Source organism: Thalassophryne amazonica, chromosome 7, assembly GCF_902500255.1.
Source record: "Thalassophryne amazonica chromosome 7, fThaAma1.1, whole genome shotgun sequence".
In the NCBI taxonomy this organism is placed as follows: domain Eukaryota; kingdom Metazoa; phylum Chordata; class Actinopteri; order Batrachoidiformes; family Batrachoididae; genus Thalassophryne; species Thalassophryne amazonica.
The window spans coordinates 85106537-85133517 of record NC_047109.1 but is presented as its reverse complement, the minus strand read 5'-3'; the positions used below and the strand labels follow the sequence as shown (position 1 = coordinate 85133517).

General features: G+C 39.5%; 1 protein-coding gene across 1 annotated transcript; it reads right to left on the bottom strand.

Moving 5' to 3' along the window:
• Positions 1-6518: 6518 nt before the first annotated feature.
• LOC117514443 (transcriptional repressor scratch 1-like) lies at positions 6519-19718 on the bottom strand. The gene is made up of 2 exons (XM_034174912.1): positions 19215-19718; positions 6519-7947 (listed from the first exon to the last, which is right to left on the bottom strand). The coding sequence occupies exons 1-2, from the start codon at positions 19327-19329 to the stop codon at positions 7220-7222; spliced, it is 843 nt and encodes a 280-aa protein (XP_034030803.1). The 5' UTR covers positions 19330-19718; the 3' UTR covers positions 6519-7219.
• Positions 19719-26981: the final 7263 nt, after the last annotated feature.

Genomic DNA, 26981 nt, shown 5'->3' with positions numbered 1-26981 from the left:
ATGTACACTTATTGCAAAGTTTTACTTTCATTATTTGCTTAAAGTTGTCACACATTTCACTCCTTTATATTCATTTACAAATATCAGGTATTTAGCAGCTCATTATCATCAAAGATGCTTTAATGTTTGCACAAGCTGTGGCAGTAAAGGTCTGAGAGTTCATCAGATAACCTGTAATCATTAAATAAATGTTCAGATGTGAACATAAATGGAAAAATCCTCACATCACAGGAGAAAACCTTCAAAACCAGGTATTTGTAAATTCCAAATCAAATTCATAAATTACTTTGACTGGTTACTCAGTTGCATAAATGTGTGACATGCTGGTAGCTGGTATTGCTCACTGAGCAGGATGATGCTGTCATGGGACTCTACCAGACAAAATATGGCACTAACAATCCGCCACTCGAGAAATCCATTACCACCGGATAACTGCTTTGCGTAAAGAGTGCTAATGAGCACACTGTGGTCTTGTGTTTGTCTGGTCCCTATTTAAACATTCAATATTGATAAAGCAAATTCAAATGATGGCTGGTAAAGACTGGAATGACTCTTAAAGACTTTAGCCCTCCTCTGTCATAACTGCAAATGTACATTATTAACAAGAGCAGCTTTAAGAAACACTTGTGGTGAAAAGAATTCAATTGTCAAAAGTTTAAATTGATGAAATGTTGCATTATTCATCACTTAAATGCAGCAGAGTGACTAGATTTGCACTTTTTGTAATTGTTTTCTGTAAAGTGCGATTACCATACCAGACAAAAACCTTCATTATGCACTGGAACAAAACACAGAACTGCAACAAAGTTTGTTCATTGGTTGAGATTATTCTTTATTATGAAGTGCCACAAAATGCTTTGTGTTCATTGTGCTTACATTGTCTGAATACTGGCTCAAAAAAACCCAGGAGGAGGTTTCTCTGCAGCAGAGAGCCAAACCTCCCGAGATAAGTGTGTCAGATATTCACTATACAGCAGTAAAAACAGCTCAGTCCAAAGGATTCCTTACAAACCCTCTTGCAATAAACGATTAATTAGGATATCATCGTTCGTTAACTTGGAAATACAAAAAGAAAAAGAGAGGTCAAGCTAGTACAAGGTTCAATTCTTCACTACCTGAATTCTAGTTAGTTTTGTTGTGCTACTTTGTTTAAGGTGGAGATGATGAAGTGCTCAGAGAGAACAGATCTGGAGCTCACCCAGAGACAGACCGCTAAAGCCTTTCCACCTTAAAACCAAACCCCGAAACAAATGCGCCACAACCGCTTCAGCCAAAAGTCGTAACCAAGTTTTGATTTGTTGCGGGTTATGTATCAAAGTTAGAACTGTTGCACTGTGTGTATCTGATTACCAATGCATTTCTGCTGCCATGCTTATTAAAGGTGATCAGGATTAAATGATCAGAATGTGTCAATGAAGTAATACCGTATTTTTAAATCTGTCTCTCTGATAACAGCCGTGTTGAGAAATGTGAACGCAATGCTTTTTGTTATTTGCATATAGAGAATTAAGTAGAATATGCTTTTTTGCCATACTTGTGCTTTGAATGTTGATTTTTTTGTTTGTTTGTTTGTTTTGTTTTGTTTTGAAGCTATTTTTCAGCACCAGATTTACAACTTTTACCTACTTAATATGTACTTGTTAATGACTGGCCAAGGCTTAACAATACAGAAAAAAGTCAAAAGAAAAAGGTGTCATATTAATGAGTTTGAACTCCACTGAGGAAGGAAATATGACTTGCAGACTGATTATAAGAAACTGTGGTAAATTTTTAATGAATTGCAACAGTGGCAGGCACGGTTAAAATAATCAGCTAACAGCTAGTTAGTGAAGCTAAATTTTTCATTCACAGATTAGCTTTTTAGCTAACTTTGAAAACCATTAGCAAATTAGCTTCCATTAAATTTAGTTCTTGTTAACTTTAAATCTGCTAACTTTATATTTTTGGACTAAATTTTAAAGGCCTAAAATATTTGTAAACCCTAAAACAACATGTATAATAAGCAAAATTGACACATTGTGTGAAGGCAACAAGCATCACCTCAAGAAGATGAACAGGTGATCAAGCCAGAGTAAATTAATTAAGATTATTAAAAAAAAATTTCCATGTGAATTTTTATTTCTTAGTGTTTCTTATTATTTTAATATTTTCTATACCATGAATAAACTCTATGTTGAAGGGAAACTACTGCTTCATTTCATTTGTTTGTTGACTTATTTATGTACATCTTGATCATCTGATCTTGGCATGCTAATCTGTTTTGGGAATGTGTTTTATACTATGAACATTTCAGCTGTTTAGGTGTATTTTTCAGTCTTTAAGAGCCAAAAAAACAAACCAAAACTAAGTTCATAATAAAAGCTAGCAGTTAGCTATTTTCTTTTTCTTCTTCTTCTTCTTCTTCTTTTTGTAGGTTCATCTCATAGCTTCATCTCATAATTCAGCTTCGTAATATTTTGGTGGTTTTATTTGTTTAATGTTGTTACAGTTAACTTTTCAGTTAGCAGATTAGCAATTATCGAAGCTAACTTTTAAGTTAGCTGTGCCCACCACTGAATTGTAGCGCAATTTTTATAGAACTTGAATTCATCCAGGTCTTATTACATGGTTTATGTTTCAGAGTCCCCTTTGCTTCTTATCCTGTGGTGCTAAATATTGTTTATCAGTTAAACTTATCACTAACTGACTAATTCTGTATCGGGGGAAACACTCCATTCAAAACTCCTTTGGCAGAAATTCACACCTGAATATTAAATATTTAATATGTGAAAAGCTTCACTGTAGAAGGGTTTAGCAGGAGACTGTAAATGCTCTCCAGGTGTCCACCATCAGCTCATCTACAACTATTGTGCGTATATATGTGGAAAATAATGTGAAAATGGGCATAATCCACTAAGAGGAAGTCATATGTTTGGATTCTTCAACCCCATATATCTAAAAATTAGTTTCTGAGCTGTCAAGAACTGGGTTCAGCAATGCTGGTATTATCCGACTAGATCAAAGTTTAAACCGTGTTTTAGTGTTGATTAACGTGTAAGTATTTCACTCGTACAGTGAGTCTGTGGTTGGTTCAGGAGGGATCAATCTGAACCTGACCTTGAATAACAGGCTGCCTGAGACTGTCTATGGTACTGTAACAGTTAAGCTGCAATCAGACCATCGGATTAAAGTGCACACTTTCTCTGTGGTTTAACAATGCATACTTTATGGTTTGGAAGTGCACCGTGAGACTGGGTGAATAATGCATTGTATTAAAGCTCACATCAGTCCAACTTTGTCGTTTTAAAAATCTCCAGTGTCATTGCTGAATGCACAACGCAAGTACCAAATGAGAAATTAAACACAGTATACGACAGAAGTCCAGGTTTCTTCTTTTGTTTTGGCTTCAGTGTGCCGTGTGACCGGGGCTTTACACTGCACACGGTAAATTTTGTAGAGTTAAAGTGACTCTGCAGTGGTCCTACTTCAACTAGTGTGAAAACAACAGTTAGAGATGATCCACTTAATTTAATACTGTGATAGAATTGAATGAACATTTTGAGCCGGATCATATGTACTCATGGCAAAATCAATTCAACTCTGCAAAATTTACTGTGCATCTCTGGTAGTACATCTTAATTTCAGTTTCAAATTATGTCCAACATACAAGCTCCTATTGGCTCTAAAGGAATTGTTTATGAGAAAGTAAAACATTGCCATGGAAACAGCCAAAAATAACAACATTCTATTATGACTCAGTTGACATTAATGAGGCTAGAAATCAGTTGTTGGATTTGAATTACTCAGTGATCAATTGCTATTTGCGCCAAATTAATATTTTTCCTGAAAATTACATAAAATTCCTATTCAAAGCTTTTTCTCTGACATCGTCTCTCACTGTATTTCAGCAACATGTCAGAAGTTTAGTATATGCATAAGAGAAATACTTAATATATACATTTACCATTTAAGACCTACCTTGTGGCAATGGAATGCAGACAGGAAATGGTTTTGTATGTTGGCAAAAATTTAAAACCAATATCAGAACTACATAATCAGTCTAAAAATCTGCTTGAGGGTTTAGCAAGGGGCAGTGCAGGACAAATTCCCCATGCAAACATTAATTTTGTGCTCGTTAGCATTAGACAACACTAAAATTGGTGTCTTGAGATTATTACCAGATATCTTATTGATTGCTTGCTCCATTAGTTGGCTGAGTATCAGAAATTCCATTCTCAATGCATTAACATGGTGTTTGAGGAACTCAGACCTTTAGTACTAAACTTACACGAGTGGAACCATTCTTCCAGAATGGATCAACTCTGGAAAAAACATGTCATTTATGCCCAGTAAGGTTGTGAAAAGCTTAATTCAAATTTAGACCTCTTCTGGTCAGATACTGGCAGGCAAAGTACATTTCATGTACTCGAGCCTTTAACACGGGTCTGTCTGGGTCGGGGTAGCTGAGCCCAGCATCTCTAGCCTACGTCCTAATCAAGTTCTACTCACTAAGAGGCAGGCAGTGCATAACAAGAGAGGAAAGACAGGAGATTTCTTTTTGTTACTCTAACACTACATTGGCATGTTCCCTGATGTTTGTAATATTAGTATTTTTTCTGTTTATCACTATAGGTGAAGTAAAACATACCTGATTTTTAAACTGCTATACAGTAATAGGTAATAGTTCATATCTTCATCATAAAATACCATGCATTAGGTGATTATTGCTTTTAAAGAGTCCTACAGAGGCTCCAAGAGAAAAAAATATTGCCCTCAGGTTCTAGCTATAGGATTTTGGCAAAAAAAAAAAAAAAAAAAAAAAAAAAGATAAGCTTTTCATGATGTTGGCATAGATTTCATTGTTTTTGTTTGTTGTTTTCTTTTCTTTTTTGCATGCAATAACGGTAATAAGAAAAATGTAAACAACAAAATAGGAAAAATACTTTAAAAAATGACAAATGCTTTGGCCTGTAGTGATAAGAGTTTGGCAAATATACTACATACATGTACAGAACTTAAAGTGCAACAAATATTTTACACCACCAATTCCAATGAAGTTGGGACATTGTGTAAAATGTAAATAAAAACAGAATACAATGATTTGCAAATCCTCTTCATCCTATATTCGATTGAATACACCACAAAGACAAGATATTTAATGTTCAAACTGATAAACTTTATTGGTTTTGTGCAAATATTTGCTCATTTTAAAATGGATGCCTGCAACACGTTTCAAAAAAGCTACACAAAAAAGCTACCACTGTGCTACATCATCTTTCCTTCTAACAACACTCAATAAGCATTTGGAAACTGAGGACATTAATTGTTGAAGCTTTGTAGGTGGAATTCTTTCCCATTCTTGCTTGATGTATGACTTCAGTTGTTCAACAATCCAAGGTCTCCGCTGTTGTATTTTGCGCTTCTTAATGCGCCACACATTTTCAATGGGCGACAGGTCTGGACTGCAGGCAGGCCAGTCTAGTACCCGCACTCTTTTACTATGAAGCCACACTGTTGTAACACGTGCAGAATGTAGCTTGGCATTATCTTGCTGAAATAAGCAGGGACGTCCCTGAAAAAGATGTTGCTTGGATGGCAGCATGTGTTGCTCCAAAAACTAGATGTACCTTTCAGCATTGATGGTGCCATCACAGATGTGTAAGTTGCCCATGCAACTGGGTGGGCACTAACACACCCCCATACATCACAGATGCTGGCTTTTGAACTTTGCACTGGTAACAATCTGGATGGTCTTTTCCTCTTTTGTCCGGAGGACACGATGCCCATTATTTCCAAAAACAATTTGAAATGTGGACTCATCCGACCACAGCACACCTTCCCACTTTGTGTCTGTCCATTTCAAATGAGCTCAGGCCCAGAGAAGGCGGCAGCATTTCTGGATGTTGTTGATGTATGGCTTTCACTTTGCATGGTTGAGTTTTAACTTGCACTTGTAGATGTAGCAACAAACAGTCTTAACTGACAATGGTTTTCTGAAATGTTCCTGAGCCCACATGGTAAGATCCTTTACACAATGATGTCAGTTTTTAATGCAGTGCCGCCTGAGGGATGGAAGGTCACGGGCATTCGATGTTGGTTTTTGGCCTTGCCGCTTATGTGTAGAAAGTTCTCCAGTTTCTCTGAATCTTCTGATTATATTATGGACTGTAGATGATGGAATCCCTAAATTCCTTGAAATTGAACATTGAGAAACATTGTTCTTAAACTGTTAGACAATTTTTTCACGCAATTGTTCACAAAGTGATGATCCTCATCCCATCTTTGCTGTGAATGGCTGAGCCTTTTGGGGATGCTCCTTTTATACCCAATCATGACACTCACCTGTTTGTGTTGCAGGCATCCATTTCAAAATGAGCAAATATTTGCACAAAAACAATAAAGTTTATCAGTTTGAACATTAAATATCCTCTCTTTGTGGTGTATTCAATTGAATATAGATTGAAGAGGATTTGCAAATCATTGTATTATGTTTTATTTACATTTTACACAATGTCCCAACTTCATTGGAATTGGGGTTGTAACAATATGACTTTGCTGTTATCAAATCAAGTATAAATGTATGACAAATTAAAAACAAGCAAATAAAATGCAAGTAAATAAATAAATAAGTAAATAAATACTTTTTACCTCAGTAGTGGAGAGAATATGGTCACTTGGTGCAGAAGAACATTATTATCATCAACATTATCATCATAATTATTATTATTACTATTATTAGTAGTAGTATCGTCATTATTATTATTACTATTTTGTCCTTAAATAAACAAACATGAAAGAAAAATTCTTTCACTGTGTTTCAGTGATAAAGGCTTACAATTGTCTTTAGCCATCATCATTATCAATGTCTCCAAACATATGGTGTCACACTGTAACTAGATGCCAGAAGGAAGCTGTATTAGCATTACTGTCTCTATCCGCGACAGACAGAGGAAGAGGAGGTGATGAGTGTTTGAGGAAGTGCATGCGTAGATCAATTAAACCCTTAATTGGGTAAATCTCAAGGAGATAAAATTGTGCTATATTCGTCATCTTCAATAGGCTCCAAAGGTATGCAAGTAGAGGGAACTGAAGAGGGTAAAGACCAAAAATAGATTGTTTCTGTCTGTAGTTCAGTCTGTAAGGACAGTGGTCATTTTTCTCCACCATTTTGTCTCTTGTTTTATTGTTATTATTATTATTATTATTATTATTATTATTATTAATTTATTTCTGCAGGGGGTCATGCATCAAGGGGGCTGAGAGGAGAGAAGGGGCCTTTGAAGCAAGCAGACTCATAGTGCTTGTTCAGGTAACTCTTGAGTGCGAAGGTCTTGTTGCAACGTTTACACTTGAAGTGCTTGAAGGCCGAATGGGTCTGCATGTGAGCACGCAGGTTTGAGCGATCTGCGAAAGCCTTCCCACAGTGGGCGCACCCGAACGGCTTCTCCCCTGTGTGAGAGCGCATGTGGCCCTGTAAAAGCCAAGGTCGACTGAACGCTTTCCCGCATATGTCGCACTTGTGCTTCAGATCGTGAGTGAGCAGGTGCATAGCCATGGCGGGCATGGATACGTACACCTTCCCACAGGTTGGACATTTCTTTGCCAATTTGCTATCCAGGGAGCGATGTGTCTGTTTGTGCCGGCTCAGGTTGGAAGACGTGGCATAGGTTTTGCCACACTCATTGCAGGTATGCCTCTGGATGCTCCTGGAGCTGCCAAGCGCTTTCCTCCTCGAGCGCCCGTCTGTGATGAAAAAGGCATCGACAGTGTAACCTTCACTCACAGCAGCATCGCCGTTTATGTAGCCATCAGTGATTTCTGAGCCGGGGCTGTCCGGGGACTCTGAGTCCGGTGCTCCATAGTCACTGTGGATGCCATCATAGAGGGGGTCGGGGGATGGAACCTTGATTCCACTATCGCTCTCGCCATCGTACACAACCGGGTTGATGTAGTCACTGATGTAACCAGCTGAAAGAGGGGGAGGGAATCAGAATAAAAGAGTTAATTTATCAATTACCAAAATGCAAACAAGCACAAGTTGAAGCTTAAGATAAATAAGAAATATGTGCACATCAATAGACAAGTTAGGCCATGTTTGGGAGCATGGACAGGTCACCAGTCTATCATAGGGCCGACTCATACAGCAGATCCTTCAGGAATTTACAATACCAGGATTTCAACAATAAATTCAATTAATATGCAGGTACAGGTAGATGGATATACCTCCAGATCTACAGAGATGTATACAAATATTGGATGAATTATTTGCTGAAATCCTGACATCGCAAATTTCTGGAGGGACTGCTACTGACCAACAAATTCATTCACCCTCCTACAAACAACTAGAGTTAATTTAGTCTCCAATTCCCCTAAACTGCTTCCAAAGATGGAAGTGGGAAGAAGGGGAGCACATGCAAACTTCACCCAGAAAGGACCAGGTTGAGAGTGAACCTGGGGCCTTCTCGCTGTGAAACAACATTGCTAACCACTAAGCCACCGTGCTGCCCGCCATGTTCACAGATGACATTGTGATTTATAGTGACAGCAGGGAAACAGCTGAGACAAGCCTGGAAAGGAGAGGGTATGCTCTGGACAGAAGGGGAATGAAAGTCATTGGGACACATGTTTGAGGGAACATGACATTTCAAGTAGTAGATATGTTGAAGGAATGATGAGATAATGATGAGTTTAAATGCTTACGATCTTGGGATGTGAAGAAGAGAGTGCCAGAAGGGTGGAGTGCATGGAGAATAGTGGCAGGATTGATTTGAGATAGAAGGGCATCTGCAAACATGAAAGGGAAACCTCACAAGAGGATCATGAGACCAGTAATGTTCACCAGCTAAGAGGCAGTGGCAAGTAAGAAAAAGACAGGAGGCAGAGTGGAAGTGGCACAGTTGAAGATGCTTGGGAGTGGCAAGGACAGACAGAATTAAGGAGCATATGTAAGGGCTAGCACAGGTAGGATGGTTTGGAGACATGGTGAGATTGAGATGGTTTTGGTGGTACCGTGAGAAGGATGCTAAGAATATGAGGCCACGTGGTAGGAAGAGAAGAGGAAAGCCAAAAGGAGATTTATGGATGTGGTGTGAGAGGGCAAGTAGGTGGATGATGTGACAGAAGAAGATGCAAAAGACATGGTGACAAGAGGACAGATGATCTGCTGTGACAACCCCTAATGGGAGTGGCTTAAAGAAGATGAAGACGTATCATCAGGATCTCTTTAATAACCACTCTCATGAAACAAAGTAAATACAGTGATATCTTAATTTTCAAGATATCCAGCTATGGTTATGGGCCACTGATTAGTGTTGAGGTTTCACCACTGTGCAGTAAACCTGGAAGTAACCAAGACTGTAAAGACCTTGCTGCTTCTGCAAAGGTATCAGCATCGTATAATCCTCTGTCCATTAATCTCACAACTCTTTTAGCTCTTTTCTGATGTCTCTCACTGAGCTTGTTGAGACACAAATGTTACTGTCAAAGAATGTGGTCAAAGTCACACATGCACACAGGGTCCAAAACATTCAATGACATACTCCATTTTATGCTCACACTTCTGGTTTATTTTTAAAATGTTAATTGGAACATAAACCAAGCAAGAAATATATTCAGCAATGTAAAAGTTCTACTGTTGTTATGGAGCAAATGATACAGATGACAAGCTACAACACAGCCGAGGCCTCAGCCATCACAAAACACTGTCAACCCTTATCAGGTCATCAACAGAGTGGGAAAGACGAGGACCTGCTCCAAGGGGACTAGGAAATTCCTAATTATGACTACCAGCTGTACACAAAGCTACCTTTGGATTGTTGAAACTAGAAAAGTACATACAAATCAACTATTGTTCTTTTCCCTGGTGCATCTGTGTTCAGAGATATTAACAGCAAAGGTCAGCTGGCCAACAAGGGCTAATCTAAACTGGTTGAATGAACTAACTCCATATTTACTAATGCAAACAACTACACCATATTACCTAATATGATATCATCACTAAGGCATTACAGGTCTAAAGGCAGTCAGCTATTATCCAAGAACTTGAAACTTCTTTTTAGACTGTCAAAATGATACATCATTCAGCAGCTGCGCCAGGTGTGCAGGGGCAAGTGTAAGTGGGATGAATTTTATTTTACCAACCCCATGCTGAACTTTTTTCAAAGTACTTCTTTTTCTTTTGATGCACACCATACAACAACAACAAAAAAGAGGATCACAACAAAACAAAATTTACCTAGCAGTATCATCACAGGATTTAACCCTTTGCAACCTGGTTGGAACATTCCTCAAAAACACCATGACCTTAATACATGTTGGTGTTTCTTCCAATCCATCTGCTTCTCCCTTGATTGTGTTTTAAGAAGGGGTTAAAAGAAAGTATTTGCCACAGCTGCTTCCTTCAACTGGTAAGTTGATCCCACCATGCGTGTTTCCCGTCTCACTGTGTGGTTGTGAGACTTGGATGCTAACCAGTGACCAAGATGTCTTTGGAACCAGATCTCAAATGATAGATAATTCTGGAGACTAAGATGTGGATTATCACTTGCATTGTGAGGGAAAGTCAGATATGACATTTTGAGCATGTGATATGTTTCTGTGGGGCGTGCAGGTCCCCAGCAACAGGAGAAGGCCAGGGGACACCCACATTTCACCTGGCTGTGGCAGATAGATGGTTACTTGGAAAGTTGGGGATGATCCTTGTCTGCCTGGGATGGCAACCATCCAGGCAGACAGGTGGTTCTGTACTGTGGTGGATATGGTAAAGCACAGCACCAGCACATCCTCCTAGACATGACTGGGCCTTTCCATAATGCAACATTTCCAATTGGCAGCAAAACAGCCCCAAAGGATGATACTAATCCTCCAAACATACCACTCATCACACTGTAAAACCTGATCATTTAGACCAACTCAAACATTTTGATATAATAAATTGCTTCAAAATGTACTTCAAAAACATTCAAGCATCAATAGTTATTATATTTGAGTAAAATGGACGTGATAGATAAGCTATATATATATATATATATATATGTCATTCATAATAATCCATCAAATAGTAAATGTACATGTTACATGTGAGCAGATTTGGCCCATGGTTCTTGACCCTTAGTGGGATTTAAATGTCTGCATGTTGGCATTCAGTATCTTTATCAAGGACACCTTGACATACAGAAGCAATCTTGGATTGATTCACCAAATGTGTAGTTTCACAACAACATGCTCTGCCACCTACCTACACCATGACCTGAAGACCGTCTGTTTTCATTACACAAATTAGTGGGTCTGCATACCAAAACGATTGTGCATTTTGTGATAAAAACATCAAATTAGCCACACATATTCTAAATTAACTAATGTTTATTTCCAGATATGGAGCCACCCTGAAGCTGACCTCTAATGAGCTACAGGAGTCAATAATAATTACACAGGGGTCAAAATTTAAAAAGCTCCAATCATGTTGAAAACTATACCACATTATTTGTGTGATCGTAATGATTACAAAAGGTATAGTTTGGACTATCTATGACTGATTGTTCTGGAGTTATGGGGTACAAACAGCAAAATGGTGACAAAGGTCAGTTCAGTTGTACAGGGGTTAAACGTTACAGTAAAGTTCCTTCAATTTTGGTAAAAGGTGATGCAAATTATTGGTTGAGCTAATAGGTTTAATAAATTTGACAGTTTTGACTGTGTTGAATGCTTGGTGTCCAAAGTAAAGGTCAAACAAGGTCAATGTCCATTGGATTTTATGACATGTTACCCCATAACATGATAACTAACATGACAGATGGTGCAAACTATTCCATTTATTAATCCTATTAGCTCAACCAATAATTTGCATCACTTTTTACCAAGATTGAAGGAACTTTAACTTTTGACGTCTGTGCAACCTTTGTCACCATTTTGCTGTTTTTACCCCATAACTCCAGAACATTCAGTCATAGATAGTCCAAACTACACCTTTTGGAATTGTTATGACAGACAAATAATGTGGCATAGTTTTCAACATGACTGGAGCATTATTAAATTTGATCCCTGTGTAATTCTTTATTGACCCCTGTAGCTCATTAGAGGTCAGCTCCAGGATCACTCCATATCTGAAAATAAACATTAGTTCATTTAGAATATGTGTGCCAAATTCTATGCTTTTATCACAAAATGAACAACTGTTGTGGAAATCTTAGCTAAGCTGCACCACTATATGTAAATAACCTATGCTGTTTTTTTGGTTTGTTTGTTTGTGATTCCAGCATTTAGAGGATCTGGAGCTGCTAAATCCATCTGTGTTTGTGGATGACTTGGTGCAGCAGGTTGTACATAAACAGGAAGGATGTGGAGATAATAACCTCGGGCACCAGTGAGCCCAGGGCCTACACAGATCTTATTTTTTTCTGCATTTGGATGCACATATAAGTTGACTTCACACAAATAATCTCTTTAACAATATAACTGATTGCTCAAATATTTAGACGTAACTCATCACCTCAAAATTTAAATGATTTGAGGTGATCAGTTACCTCAAAATGTCTGAGTTAGACTAATAAGTCAGTCTTTTCACCACTGCTGAATTCATAATCTAAGCATGGGTCTGAGTTTTTTCTGTTAAAGTTGGATTGTGGGATTAGTGTTTGTAATGTGTTTTTCTATCACAGTTATTGTGCATATTATGATGTATTAAACTGAATGTTCTACAGAACATGGTCGCTGGGTGGGAAAACCACAAGGGGCATCTGGCAGGTGTAACGCAATGGTGACAGCAGTGGCTTGTCATCCTATATCTGCTGTGCAGCAACGACTGTAATGACTCACCAAACTGACATACTTTAGCCCAGAATAATGTGTCTCTCAATGCACATCTGTGTCCAGTAATGGATTGTGGAAAAGAAACCAATGTATTTGTTCACCGATAATTTAACAGTGCAATTTCTCTGCTCTCAGTGGCTGCACTTAAAAAATTTCCTCTACGAAAGATAAAACGCTCACAGGCAGACCTCGGCCTTCAGTTTGCTAATTTAGTATGTGAAGATCAGCACCACGGACAGATCCTGAGCACAGCAGCTCCACAGTGTTTCAGCTCAGTGACACAGAGACTGCTGCAGCCAGTCAGGTTACCAATACAAGGATCGTTTTTCACATTCTTCACAGTGTTGGGGTGATTAAAGAGCAAATTGGCCAAAATTGCAGTCAATGAAATGCAGTTTACAGCAATGCATATAAAACTGAGCAGGTCAGATAATCTTTTTAGTACACTGCATCCAGAAAGTATTCACAGACCTTCACTTTTTCCACATTTTGTTACGTTACAGCCTTATTCTAAAATAGAGTAAATGCATTTTTCCCCTCAAAATTGTACTCACAACACCCCATAATGACATCATGAAAAGGGTTTCTTGACATTTTGTAAATTTATTTAAAATAAAAACCAATAAATCACGTTTACATAAGTATTCACACCCTTTGCTCAATATTTTGTTGATGCACTTTAGGCAGCAATTACACCCTCAAGTCCTCTTGAATACTGGTGCACCAAGCTTGCTGCGCCTATCTTTGGGCAGTTATGCTCATTCCTCTTTGCAGCAACTCTCAAGCACCATCAAGGTGACTGGAGAGTGTTGGTGCACAGCCATTTTCAGATCTCTCCAGAGATGTTAAATAAGATTCAGGTCTGGGCTCTGACTGGGCCACTCAAGGACATTCTCTGAGTTGTCCTGAAGCCACTCCTTGATGTCTTGGCTGTGTGCTTAGGGTCATTGTCCTGTTGAAAGATGAACTGTGGTCCCAGTCTGAGGTCAAGAGCGCTTTGGAGCAGGTTTTCATCCAGGATGTCTCTGTACATTGCTGCATTGATCTTTCCCTCAATCCTGACTAGTCTCCCAGTTCCTGCCGCTGAAAAATATCACCACAGCATGATGCTGCCACCACCATGCTTCACTGTAGGGATGGTGCTTGGTTTCTTTCAGACATGACACCTGGCATTCACGCCAAAGAGTTCAATCTTTGTCTCATCAGACCAGAGCATTTTGTTTCTCATGGTCTGAGAGTCCTTCAGGTGCCTTTTGGCAAACTCCAGGTGGGCTGTCATGTGCCTTTTACTAAGGAGTGGCTTCCGTCTGGCCACGTTATCATACAGGTCTGATTGGTGGATTACTGCAGAGATGGCTGTCATTCTGGAAGGTTCTCCTCTCTCCTCAGAGGAATGCTGGAGCTCTGACAGTGATCATCGGGTTCTTGGTCACCTCCCTGACTAAGGCCCTTGTCCATGATCACTCAGTTTAGATGGGCGGCCAGATGTAGGAAGAGTTGTGATGGATCTGAACATCTTCCATTTATGGATGATGGAGGTCACTGTGCTCATTGGGACCTTCAAAGCATCAGAAATGTTTCTGTACCCTTTCCCAGATTTGTGCCTTGAGACAATCCTGTCTCTGCGGTCTACAGACAATTCCTTTGAATTCATGCTTGGTTTGTGCTCTGACATGCACTATCAACTGTGGGACCTTATATGTAGACCGTTATGGTTTTAGCGGAGTCCAAAAATAAAGTGTAGGCAGCGAATAAACAAAAAGAGTAGTCCAAAAACAAGAGGTGTTAATGTTCCAAAAGAGATTATCAGTCCAAACAGGTGATGTGGAAAAACAGCTCCAAACAAAACTGACAGAATGGTTCAAACAAGGAGTCAACACAAAACTAACTACAGCCACTAGGAGATAGCAAACAAGGGTAAGGTACTTACAAAAAAACAGGAGGAGTGTGAACAACAGGAGCAGAGAGTCAAATGCAAAGGAACCAGTAAAGGAACAGAGAACCCAGGTGTCACTTAAACACACTAAAAAATGAAACGCTGTCCTCAACGAGAACAAGTGATGTAACAATTTACATTCATTTTCTTGTTATTTAAACTTAAAGTTATTTCAACTTAACTAGAGAAGTCTTGCACCATTACCTCAGCTGAAAGTGAAATAACTTTTAAAATCTATGCCAAATTGTTACATCAATTTTCTCATGCGACAGCGGCTCATTTTTTAGAGTGTACCACTCAAAAGGGAGGGCAGGTGTGACAGGGTCAAAGGTCAGGTGGCAACTAACAGCAAAAGGTGATAAAAACTTAGACAGCTAACGCAACGCAGAAACAAAACACGACCATAACCACACAAACCAAACGACAGATATATAACATACAACAGTGGAAAAACTGACAAACAGCAAAAATAAAGAGCAGCGATAATCCACTATAACAAAAACTCAGCAATACCCAAAGCTGAATCAAGAAATAAAAGCCAAAAAACAATGTGGAATACAAAGGGAAGACAATGTAGAACAGAGGAGCTCTACAGACCAATCCAGAAAGAAAGCAATTACTGACAAAGACAAAAAGACACAGAGACACAGCCCAGGGACCGATCACACAGACAAATGAGAGGACAGACCCAGGATAAAGACAGGGGACATACCCGAAAGACAGGCACAGAAAGACACATGCTAAACACAAACACGAGTGTAGCAGCAGACAACAAACACATAAGTGAATACACCAACACAAGACGCACTAAAATACAAACCATAAATGAAAAGATACGGACAAGATTGACAGATGCACACACATATGCATGATTGACCTAAGGAGGCAAGGGAAACAAACAGTACAGAACACACAACCATAAACAGGCACAGACAGGCAGTCAGATGCAGATACAACATAGACAGGTGTGTGCCTTTCCAGATCAGGCACTAGTCAACTGCATTTACCCCAGGTGGATTCCAGTTAAGCTGTAGAAACATCTTACACGCCTGAGCTCAATTTTAGCTTCATTGCAAAGGCTGTGAATACTTATGTAACGTGATTTCTTAGGGGTTTATTTATTTATTTATTTAAAAAAAAAAAACTTTTCATTGTCATTATGGGGTATTGTGTGTAGAAATTTGAGGAAAATAATAATTTCATGCATTTGTGGCATAAGGCTGTAACATAAAAAAAGTAGAATATGGAAGCACCTGTGAATACTTTCTGGATGCACTGTACATATATAATTTATTCTGCACTGCTGTGGTTTAAAATGATGCTTACTCTTTCTTTTAATGGTAGGTGTGTCTAACTTGCATGTTGCGCCTGCACTGTGTATTCTCCTGAAGCAGTTTATATATGTAAATACAGTTATTTTCATGACTGGCTTCCTTACATAAAATACATAAAATGTGATTTCTGATTCTTATTGTTGGACTTAATTGGAGTCTGACAGATGTTCAGCAGCTTGGAAATGCTCTTGCAGCCATTGCCTTAAATTTTTCAAAGCCAGCTGGCTGTAACAGTAAAAACTGAGTGTGTTACATTAAAAGGAATCCTTGTATTTATGCAAATTAAACTACTGCTTCTGTTATATTTGTACTTAATTTCAATAAGTTGAGATAAAAGTGAATAATATTTTGAAAGTTGGCTCTATGAAGAAATCTGATTTTTTAGTTATGAATTAAAATGCTGTTTGTGCAGTGATAAATGATTATTGCAGAACATGTACTGTGCAGTGGCATGAAAATATGTTGGATTCTGCACAAAATATCATGCAATAATTTTAATTTGCCCAAGAGTTCAAACATTTCATACAATTGAAATAAGCACTGCTGAGCCATGTAATAGTGTGTGCATGCGTGCTGTGCGTGCGTGTATATAACTGTGTGTTGGAAGTGATACAAAAGTGATTATATGTTAGATTGTTTGGTCTGCAGCATCCTCAGTAAATGGTAATTTTTCCCCTTAATTAATCCACATTATTGTTGAGAACCTTGGGGAAGGGAGGGGCTGCTTCCAGCATCCCATCTGATTATCAAAGTCCAAACAACAAGGGCGTGTTATAAATTATTCCACACAACAGTTCACGTTCCTTAACATGACATACTGCTGTGCACAGAATATCTGCTTGAAGCTGTTACCAAATATGAGGGATGAAGCAAAAGGTGACTGTGACTGTCAGCTTTGTGCTGCTGAGGCAGCACATCGTGTGCCAACACATGCAGGGTTTGTTATTAGAAACACACCCTACTGACAGCACAGAAATGTGGCACCCGAAATGGCAAAAATGATACGTGACAACGTGGCATTGACACTGCCGGTGGAAACAATTAAAGGTCCTTATTTCCACAACAAAAGCTTCTCTGCTTTTTCATGTAAAATGTAACAGACCTGGAGGTGCAAGAATGTTGTGCTGCCCACCGGCAGGACATGAAGAATGTTATGACCTTATGTTACCAGTTACAATTTTTTTTTAAAGCACTGTGGTAAGTCCTGTTGAACAGGTCGCCCACTGCACAACATGACAGGTTGAAGGAAAATGCTTTGCTTATATTCTGCTTTTTTTGTGATGATGAGCCAAACATTTTTCCATTCATAAATATTGTCTTGCAGAAATGTGCCAGGCCCACCTGCACACTAAGCAAACACAATAACCTCCACCTGTAATGAAAGATGAAGGTGTCATTTTTTGGGGAGGATTCAGTCAGGGAGACCAGTTCTGGTTCCACCCCTGTTACATAAAGGAAATCTGCTTCTTTTTTTCCTGCACCTGCAGGCGGTGTAAGCAGAACAATACGCAGTGGAACAAACTGATTATTTTGTTGTACAAAAATAACATCACACATTCAGCTGTGTCAGACTGAAATCATCCAAACAGCCTGTGTGCTCCAACTTTTCATGTAGAGTCTTCCAGGGGGTGCACGAGTGATCGGCTGCAAGCGGTTGTTTAACCAGTACATATGAGCACATTAGATTTGAGGATCATGGTGTAAATAAGTACCTTTATTGGAAGCATTTTTTGCTTTATCCTCAGTCACATTAGTACACATATGTTATTACGTCTGCGGCAGACTGGCGTCTTGTCCAGGGTGTACCCCACCTCGAACCATATGACTGCTGGGATAAACTCCAGCCTCCCTGCCACTCTTGACTGGAGTAAGCGGGTGTAGAAAATGAATGAATGAATGTTGTTATGTGTATTTTTATTGTTTAAATAACACAAATCAAATCAAAAACCCTACTTTGCCTGTGCTGGAATGAGCAAACTCTTCAGTGACGTCTCCACTGCAGTGGTAACTCAACTCCTACCAGTTATCAGCCAACCGCATCTAATCAGTCTTCACATTCATTTAGTGTCACTTTTTACAGTCTCAGTAAGTCAAGTTAGTTGGTTTTAAGTGTCTCCCCCCAAAGGAACACTATTCCTTTGACGCATTCAGGTTGCTATCTGTTTAGAACTATTATACACAAGAGTGAGGCAGTAACAATGTAATAAATAATTAGTCTTCACATTCATTTAGTTCCACTTTTTACAGTCTCAGTAAGTCAAGTCAATTGGTCTTAACCCCCCCCCCTTCCCAAAGGAACACTATTCTTTCGATGCATTAAGGTTATCTGTTTAGAACTTACTACACAAGATCAAGGTAATAACAGTGTAATAAACCATCAGTCTTCACATTCATTTAGTTCCACTTTTTACAGTCTCAGTATGTCAAGTCAATTGGTTTTAAGGCCCCCCTGACCCCCACCCCCAAAAGAACACTATTCCTTTGATGCATTCAGGTTGCTATCTGTTTAGAACTATTATACACAAGAGTGAGGCAGTAACAATGTAATAATAATTAGTCTTCACATTCATTTAGTTCCACTTTTTACAGTCTCAGTAAGTCAAGTCAATTGGTCTTAACCCCCCCCCCCCCCCCCTTCCCAGAGGAACACTATTCTTTCGATGCATTAAGGTTATCTGTTTAGAACTTACTACACAAGATCAAGGTAATAACAGTGTAATAAACCATCAGTCTTCACATTCATTTAGTTCCACTTTTTACAGTCTCAGTATGTCAAGTCAATTGGTTTTAAGTCCCCCCGACCCCCACCCCCAAAAGAACACTATTCCTTTGGCGCATTAAATTTGATATCTGTTTAGAACTTATAACATTGTAATAAACCGCATGTTATTGTGATGTTATGCCTTAACATCTGTCTCGTATTATACAAGTGTCCCAGAAGACTGCTTAAACAGAGAATCCACAGGCAAATTGGATTAATTAGGAATAAAGGCTGCAGTCAAAGGTGATGTCATAGAAGGTAAAAAAGAATAAGAAACCCCGCCTTTGAGGTTTTTGGAAACCTGTACGAACACGCACTCTTTGTGTCGTCGTGCGTGGGGCTGACGTGTCAGACACCTGTTAAGGCTCCTCATGCACATCCTGCACCTCTGACCTACCTTTGTTGTGCAGCCGCAGGCTGAGGTCCGTCCTGGACCGGTAGGCGTTCTCCAAATCCGCCCCGGTAGAGAAATCATCCAGTTTCACCTTTTTCACCAGGAAGGATCTTGGCATGGTGCTGCAACACCGCGACACACACACACACACGCACACACTCACAAGCGCAACAGCACACACTCACAGCCAATCACCCACGGCCTGGCCAGCGTGGGGATGATTCCACACCAACAAGGCAGCGGACCGGGATGACTGTCTTCACTGTGTTATTTGTTGGCTTGTTTGTTTGTTTATTTGTTGGCTTGTTTGTTTGTTTGTTTGTTTTGAATCGGAGGAGTCGCGATCCGAAAGCAGACCGAGCGCGTAACTGTGCTGATCGTGTCTCCGGGTTTAAGTCCAAACGTAACTTCAGCACCGGACAGCTCCCACCCGCCGTGTCGACCGGAGGCTCGTGCGGTCACCTGCAGCGCGTGCGCCGGCTTCTTCAAAGAGGAGGAAGAAGAGACGGAGGACGAAGAGGAGCAATGACACAAGATGAAAGACGAAAGGAGGGAATTTGGAGCTTTTGGGGGGAGGAAAAAAAAATATGTCGGACGTCTTGTCCTTCCCTCGTGCTGCACGGTCTCCTTAAATCCGGCCAACAGTGAATACCGACGTCATAAAAGATCAAAAGAGGAGCCCCTGCGGATGAATCAACAGCATCGCTCTTTCTCCTCGTGTGTGTGTCCTTCTCTCTCTCTCTCTCTCTCTCTCTCTCTCTCTCTCTCTCTCTCTCTCTCTCTCTCTCTCTCCCTGTCTCTCTTCCTTTCTTTCTGGTGCTGAGGTGTTCCCGCGAGTGTGCCGTCCCGCGATCAGCTGTTGGCATTTATACGGCGCAGTGCACGAGAGCGCGCGCGCGAGAGAGAGCGAGAGAGAGAGAGAGAGAGAGAGAGAGAGAGATGGGGGGAGAATGGTTAGACACGCGGATAGAAGGAGTGCTTAATTTAATCCATCCTGCATCCCTGGAGAGTGGAGACTGGCCTGGATGATTTATTGAAGCTGTTATCACCGCCTTTTTCTTTCTCTGTCTCTCATTCTCTCTCTTTCTCTCTGTGAGTGTGTGAGGCAGCCATGTTTCACAGAGATAAGAATGGAACTTATACTCGTTTTGTTCAAACACTCATCGATTTGACTCATCGCACCTTGTAACATTAATTTTTTTTAAGGGGCTCAGTTTTGTTCGCTTTTTTAAACACGTGTGTGGATTTTCTTGTCTTTAAAGACGAAGGAACAGGTTTTATTAGGGGGAATATTCACTTGGAATTCTCATTAACGTGCCCATCCTAAAGGCAGATGGGTGTCGACCAAATGGAGTGTTTACTGAGGACTATGCGATGATTGTTTGTCTGCTCCAGGGTCACAGTGGGTTCACACACAAAAAGCAAGATCCAAGATCATCTTTGATTTGTGTCATTATTATAAGCACACCAATGATCATTTGGCAGATTAATGAATCATCTCTTATACCGACTTTTGCTCTTCTTCTTTTGCTCTCATCACTAAGGGCCCTTGGGCAAGGCCTTTAATCCCCTATTGCTCCCAGGGTGTAGTGAGCGCCTTGTATGGCAGCACCCTGACATCGGGGTGAATGTGAGGCATAATTGTAAAGCGCTTTAAGCATCTGATGCAGATGGAAAAGCACTATATAAATGCAGTCCATTTACCATTTACCATTTCTGACCATTAATTGTCTGTCACAATAAAAAAAAAAGTAAATGTGCTTCAAATGTATTTGTATGTGTATTTATTTCAAAAATATATATTCTACAGACTGGGATCTTAAAATGACACTGGAAGAAATAGTTTTGAGAGTCTGTTTTATCGCTTGAGTGACAACACTTAATGTCCCAGTAAGAACACACAACACAAAATCATATTTATGCTACTCCCTGCAGGTAGGTGTTTGTCTCAGTGGCTCAAAACTGCTGCATGCTGTAATGTTCTGAATATAAGACTTTTTTTAAAAAATTAAGATACATCTGAGGAAGAAATGGGTTTGAATTAAGAGTCTAGACTTTAATGCCATGGATATCAGCAGCATTACAGTGATACTATAGTGTTCTAAATACAATACTGTTTGGTTGGTTTTGAAATACATCTTTTAAAAATGGCTTTGTGGGCAGCATGGTGGCTTAGTGGTTAGAACTGTTGCCGAACAGCAAGAAGGTCCTGAGATCACTTCCAACCTGGTCCTTTCTGTGTGGAGTTTGCATGTTTTCCCCAGGTTTGCATGGGTTCTATGCAGGTGCTCCAGCTTCCTCCCACTTCCAAAGGCATGCATGTTACTGGAACTGAAAAGTTTAAATTGACTGTAAATGTAAGTGAATATGTGAATGTTTTTGTCTGTCTATATGTGTCAGCCCTGCAATAGACTGACAACCTGCTCAGGGTGTAATCTGCCTGTCACCCAATGATAACTGGGATAGGCTCCAGCTCACCCATGCCCCTTAATTGAAATAAGTTGGTTTAGAAAATGAATGGAAATGGGGTTGTCTTATATTCAGAGTCTAGACTTTTACATGTCATACATCTGCAACAGTAAGTAGCACAAAATGGCCCTGAACTGATCGTGTGACCTGCTACTCTATCTAGTTTTCAATGCTGCATGATATATTTCTCTCAATATACGTTTTTTTTTTAATTGGGAATACATTGGGGGAAAAGGGGGGGTTGTCTCATATTCAGGGTCTAGACTTTCACGTCATAATACAAATACCATGAAAAAGTGTGTGGCCTTTTCCTCCAAGTAGTGTCAGTGCTGCATGGTGAAAAAAAAACAAGGTAACTGCCCTGAAAAGAGAGTACCTTAAAGTTGGAGAAACTAACCAGCAGCTGCAGGGACGTTTTGATGCAAAATTTAAGCTCACTGCAATAAATGCAGAAGTGTCATCAAACAACTCTCAACCATCCTAGAAATAGGGTGTTGGAGTGTAATGTTAGAAGACGGCAAACCCAAAGGACTGTCTTAATAATTCTAACAGTCAGAGAACTTTACCATGGTCCACAAAGTTGCAGCTGGTTCAAAAAAGAATTAAGGAATGAGGGGCTGCCCATGCAATGTGCTTTTATTACTATTATATTCAAATAATAAGTTTTTTATCTCCAGAAAGTCTTTTTCCAAAAATATGTTTTTTTGTTGTTGTTTTTATGAAGGAGGTGGGTCATCTTTTTTCTTTTTTTCTTTTTTTTTCTCTCGAAACATTACAGTACAGACATCCTGAACATTTGTCTTAGAGAGTAGAAATCTGAAATGGAAGGTATAGTCTGAAAGAAATGTGTAACTTTCCATTCCAACACATCTGCTCCTGCACCAATCTTTTGCATTGACCAGGTCCATGTTGAACTGTACTGACATCTTTTCTTCTGCAGATAGACAAGAGGCTTCAGCAGTACTGAAAATGAATCATAACAACGAGGAACCTGTTTCTTATTAAATGACAGTGTGACAAGATCTTACAGTATGCTCATCATTATGATAATGTAACCAGATACAACTGACAAATACAGACAACAAACAGCTCAGAGGTCCACAAAGACCATGAAAGATATCTTTTTGTTATGATACTGTGGTTCTTGTGAGTACACTCGAGCTTTCAGTGAGTTTTGGAAAACAAGATATGGGCTTGTTTCAATGTTACCATTACATTATATAAAAAAAAGAAAAAGTGATGTTATATTTTAATGTGTCTGATAGGACGTCAAAGTTGTTAAACATTGTTTGAAGGTTAAAATACATAGAAACCATGAGGGGTCCAGTTTAGTCACAGTGGGAGTTTGCATTTTAACCATTGATCATTTAACAGTTTCCATTAGGGCAAAACCCTGGCTTCATATCACCGCACTGAATGCTAGGTTTATAGTCTAGATTTGGGTAATAGCTCCAGACCCTCTATGGGAGAATGTTAGAAGTAAATTAGCATATTAGCAATAAAATTATTGCTATTATGCTTTAAACTGTTCATAAAATTGACAAAGCTCAGCTCAACATGTTGCATGTATTAATACACTTTGAATTGTCAAAATCCCATATATCTAATTTAGTTATTTAAAAGAAATTCTAATCAAGGTATATTATGTATGGTTTACTGTACATAAAGTACATCAGTAAAAATTATACAGAATGGATACAAATGTTTGAATTTACTTTCTTGCAATAGCAGTTTTTATTACCCTGCACATCAGTGAAGTGGTGATAACAAGGTATTGTTTTCGCTGGTGGTGTGTGTGTGGTGTGTGTGTGTGTGTGTGTGTGTGTGTGTGTGTGGTGTGTGTGGTGTGTGTGTGTGTGTGTGTGTGTGTGTGTGGTGTGTGTGTATGCGATAACTCATAAACAGCTGAATGATTTTCCATCCAACCTGGTGGAATAATACTTAGATAGATATTTAGAGGTGATTGGATTTGGAACCATTCGATCAAAACTCAAAGTCAAGGTCAGGGAAAATACAATGATTGATTGGTATGAATGACTTCATGATCATACATTCTCAAACTCACCATTACAGATATGTATAATTACTTGTGCATTTATATAGTGGTGGTAGCGTGTGCAGGGTACATCTCTGATACCTTTCATTTAAAATGTGTACCTGTTACTTGCTGCCAAGGTTACACAGTGTAATGGAAACAGTCAAGCCCATAAGTATTTGGATTGTGGCATAATTTTTGTAATGCTGGCTCGGTACCCCCACAACGGCATTAAATGGACAATCAAGATGTGCTGCAGTGTGGACGTTTCAGCTTTAATTCAAGGAGATTTTGAATAAAATCCTGACTAAATGGACCATGGTTCAGGTAAAATGGACCAAGGAGTTCTGGCAACGGTGTCAGCAAGCTTCTAGATATTGATTTCAACAAAAAATAGGCTGAGTTGCCCAGACATAGATAGATGTTTATTATGTATGTATGACAGTTTGTCAAATTTTGCTAGCTGTTTATTGAGATGAGCGCATACATCACGTTGCCATATTTACATGGAGGAGGAGGAGAGACACGATGATGACTTTGGCAGGATGAAGGTGATCAACAAGCATGACGATAAACACTAAACTAATGGAAACATCTGGATGCATTGACACCACAGGTGGAAAGGTTCAAGGTTAGGGTTCTGTGACTGATACAGTTCCTCTCCGTGTGTGTATGTAGTATTGATTGCAGGCCATATGACTCACACTACGATGTGTTTGTGTGCATGGAGTTATGATGATGAATCATTACTGGGAAATATTCTGGATATTGTGCGTGTGTGTGTTGCTACCAGTCCATCTGTTGTTCTTAATCAGGGGCAGAGCAGATGAGTTTCCGTCACCTGGAGACTGACTCAGAGAGGTCCCAATTAAATGCAGGCACAGCTGACCTCAACATGCTTACAATGCACCATCACCTCCACAAACTGTCAGCTGACTGAAATGACCTACAGCGTGATGCTTCATCATCATTAAGCACCATGTGGACACACACACACACACACACACACAGACTGACGCATCAGTGGACACCGCACCGTGCAGTGCAGATCCAAACACACATCAGTTGGCATCTTAGTGTTACGCAACATTGAACACAACTGGAGCTCTGACGGTGAATAAATACGACAAGAAACATTTTCGCATCGCATCTGGCATCTTCAAAATTAGTTATCTTCTCAAGTTTACTCGTGACGACAAACTGTGTTTTAGTGACATGAGAAGAGTTTATGCAGAACGGCATGACAGTGTCTCACAGCCGTACTCGTGAGCGAGAATGACACCCAGAATTGGAAAGCTGAAAAGCTCTGGATGTTCTATTGTGGGTGTCACACTTACACCTCTCCAACAGTGCCACACTTTATTTTGGAGTAAGTCTCTTTTTTATGTAGTTGACAGGGTTAGTGAGGCAGTCACATACACAGAGGTGAGACGAAGTCACATCAAGTCACTCAAGTCACTTCAAGTCATGAATCAGCAAGTCCAAAGTCAAGTCTCAAGTTATAATGACCAATTGATTGCAAGCTGACTGATAGATAGATAGATAGATAGATAGATAGATAGATAGATAGATAGATAGATAGATAGATAGATAGATAGATAGATAGATAGATAGATATAGATAGATAGATAGATGATAGATAGATAGATAATAGATAGATAGATAGATAGATAGATAGATATAGATAGATAGAGAGATAGATATAGATAGATAGATAGATAGATAGATAGATAGATAGATAGATAGATAGATAGATAGATAGATAGATAGATAGATAGATAGATAGATAGATAGATAGATAGATATAATGTCATAGTCCAGTTGGATTTGACCCATGTCCCACTGTCCTTGTGGTCACTGGTCTGCAACACCAGAGACCCGTTCATATCTGCCAAAACAAACCAAACTGTATGAGGAAATGGACACTATCTGAATAAAACAGACTAAAGACAGGAGACTGTGTACAGTAGCAGTCAAGTGTGTCCAAGCCTTTGACTGGTAGTGTAGTTTTTCATGTATTATCTGTTTTTCACAGGACATCTCTGCAATAGAGAACATGGCACTCTTTGTGACTGTGCAAACTGTAGCATGAAACTGCATGAAACAACTGCTCACTTTGCTCTTTCTGTGCATGCACCTGCTGTGGTATTTATCCTTTTGGTATGTGTGGAGCATCTGGAAAGTATTCACAGCACTTCACTTTTTCCACACTTTATGTTATAGCCTTATTCCAAAATAGAAATTTTGTAAAATAAATGGAATCCCCCCCCCCCACACACACACCTCAAAATTCAACTCACAACACCCCATAAAGACAACTCTTTTTTTTTTTTTTTTGTAAATTTGTTAAAAATAAATTAAGAAATCACATGTACATAAGTACTCACACCCTTTGCTCAATACTTTGTTGATGGACCTTTCACAGAAATTACACCCTCAAGTCTTCTTGAATATGATGCCACAAGCTTGGTGCACCTATCTTTGGGCAGTTTCGTCCATTCCTGTTTGCAGCACCTCTCAAGCTCCATCAGGTTGGAAGGGGAGCGTCGATGCACAGCCATTTCCAGATCTCTTCAGAGATGTTCAGTCAGACTCAGGTCTGGGCTCTGGCTGGGCTGCTCAAGGACATTCACAGAGTTCTCCCGAAGCCACTCCTTTGATATCTTGGGTGTGTGCTTAGGATCATTTGACACTTGCAAAAATTTGATCCCTGCACTGGCATGCAAGTGTGCAAAGAAAATTTTGAAATGTTCAAAAACTCTGGCACACATTACTTTTGTAAGCTACACGTGAACACTGCACAAACAATTCAAAAACACTGTCATTGCATCAGCGCATCACAGCACAGCTCATCTGAATGATTATGATGAGATGTTAAATCTATAATAAACATAATTTTACAGATCCTCATAAGAAGGAATGAAAATGTTACTGTTTTATCAAGCCATTACAATATAAATATTATAAATAATCACGTTTGAGATGATTCAGCAGCCGATCTACTCTGTGTCAGCCTGATCCCGTCAGATCTCAGAAGCTAAGCAGTGCAGGACCTGGTTAGTACTTGGATGGGAGACCTCTTTGGAACACCAGCGACTGTGTGTGTTTCAACTGGTAAAACTGGAGTTGCGTCAGGAAGGGCATCCCGCGTAAAACTTGTGCCAACTACCAATGCAGATCTGGCTGTATCCGCTGTGGCAACCCCGAACACAAAACAAGAGCAGCCGAATGGATGACACAACAACAATCTTTGAGATGATTCCAAA

Excerpts from the sequence above, each read along its gene's own strand:
- LOC117514443 (XM_034174912.1), bottom strand. The coding sequence starts at position 19,329 with ATGCCAAGATCCTTCCTGGTGAAAAAGGTGAAACTGGATGATTTCTCT. Across the intron at positions 7,948-19,214 it reads CCTGCGGCTGCACAACAAAG|CTGGTTACATCAGTGACTAC; the intron begins GTAGGTCAGAGG and ends CCCCTCTTTCAG.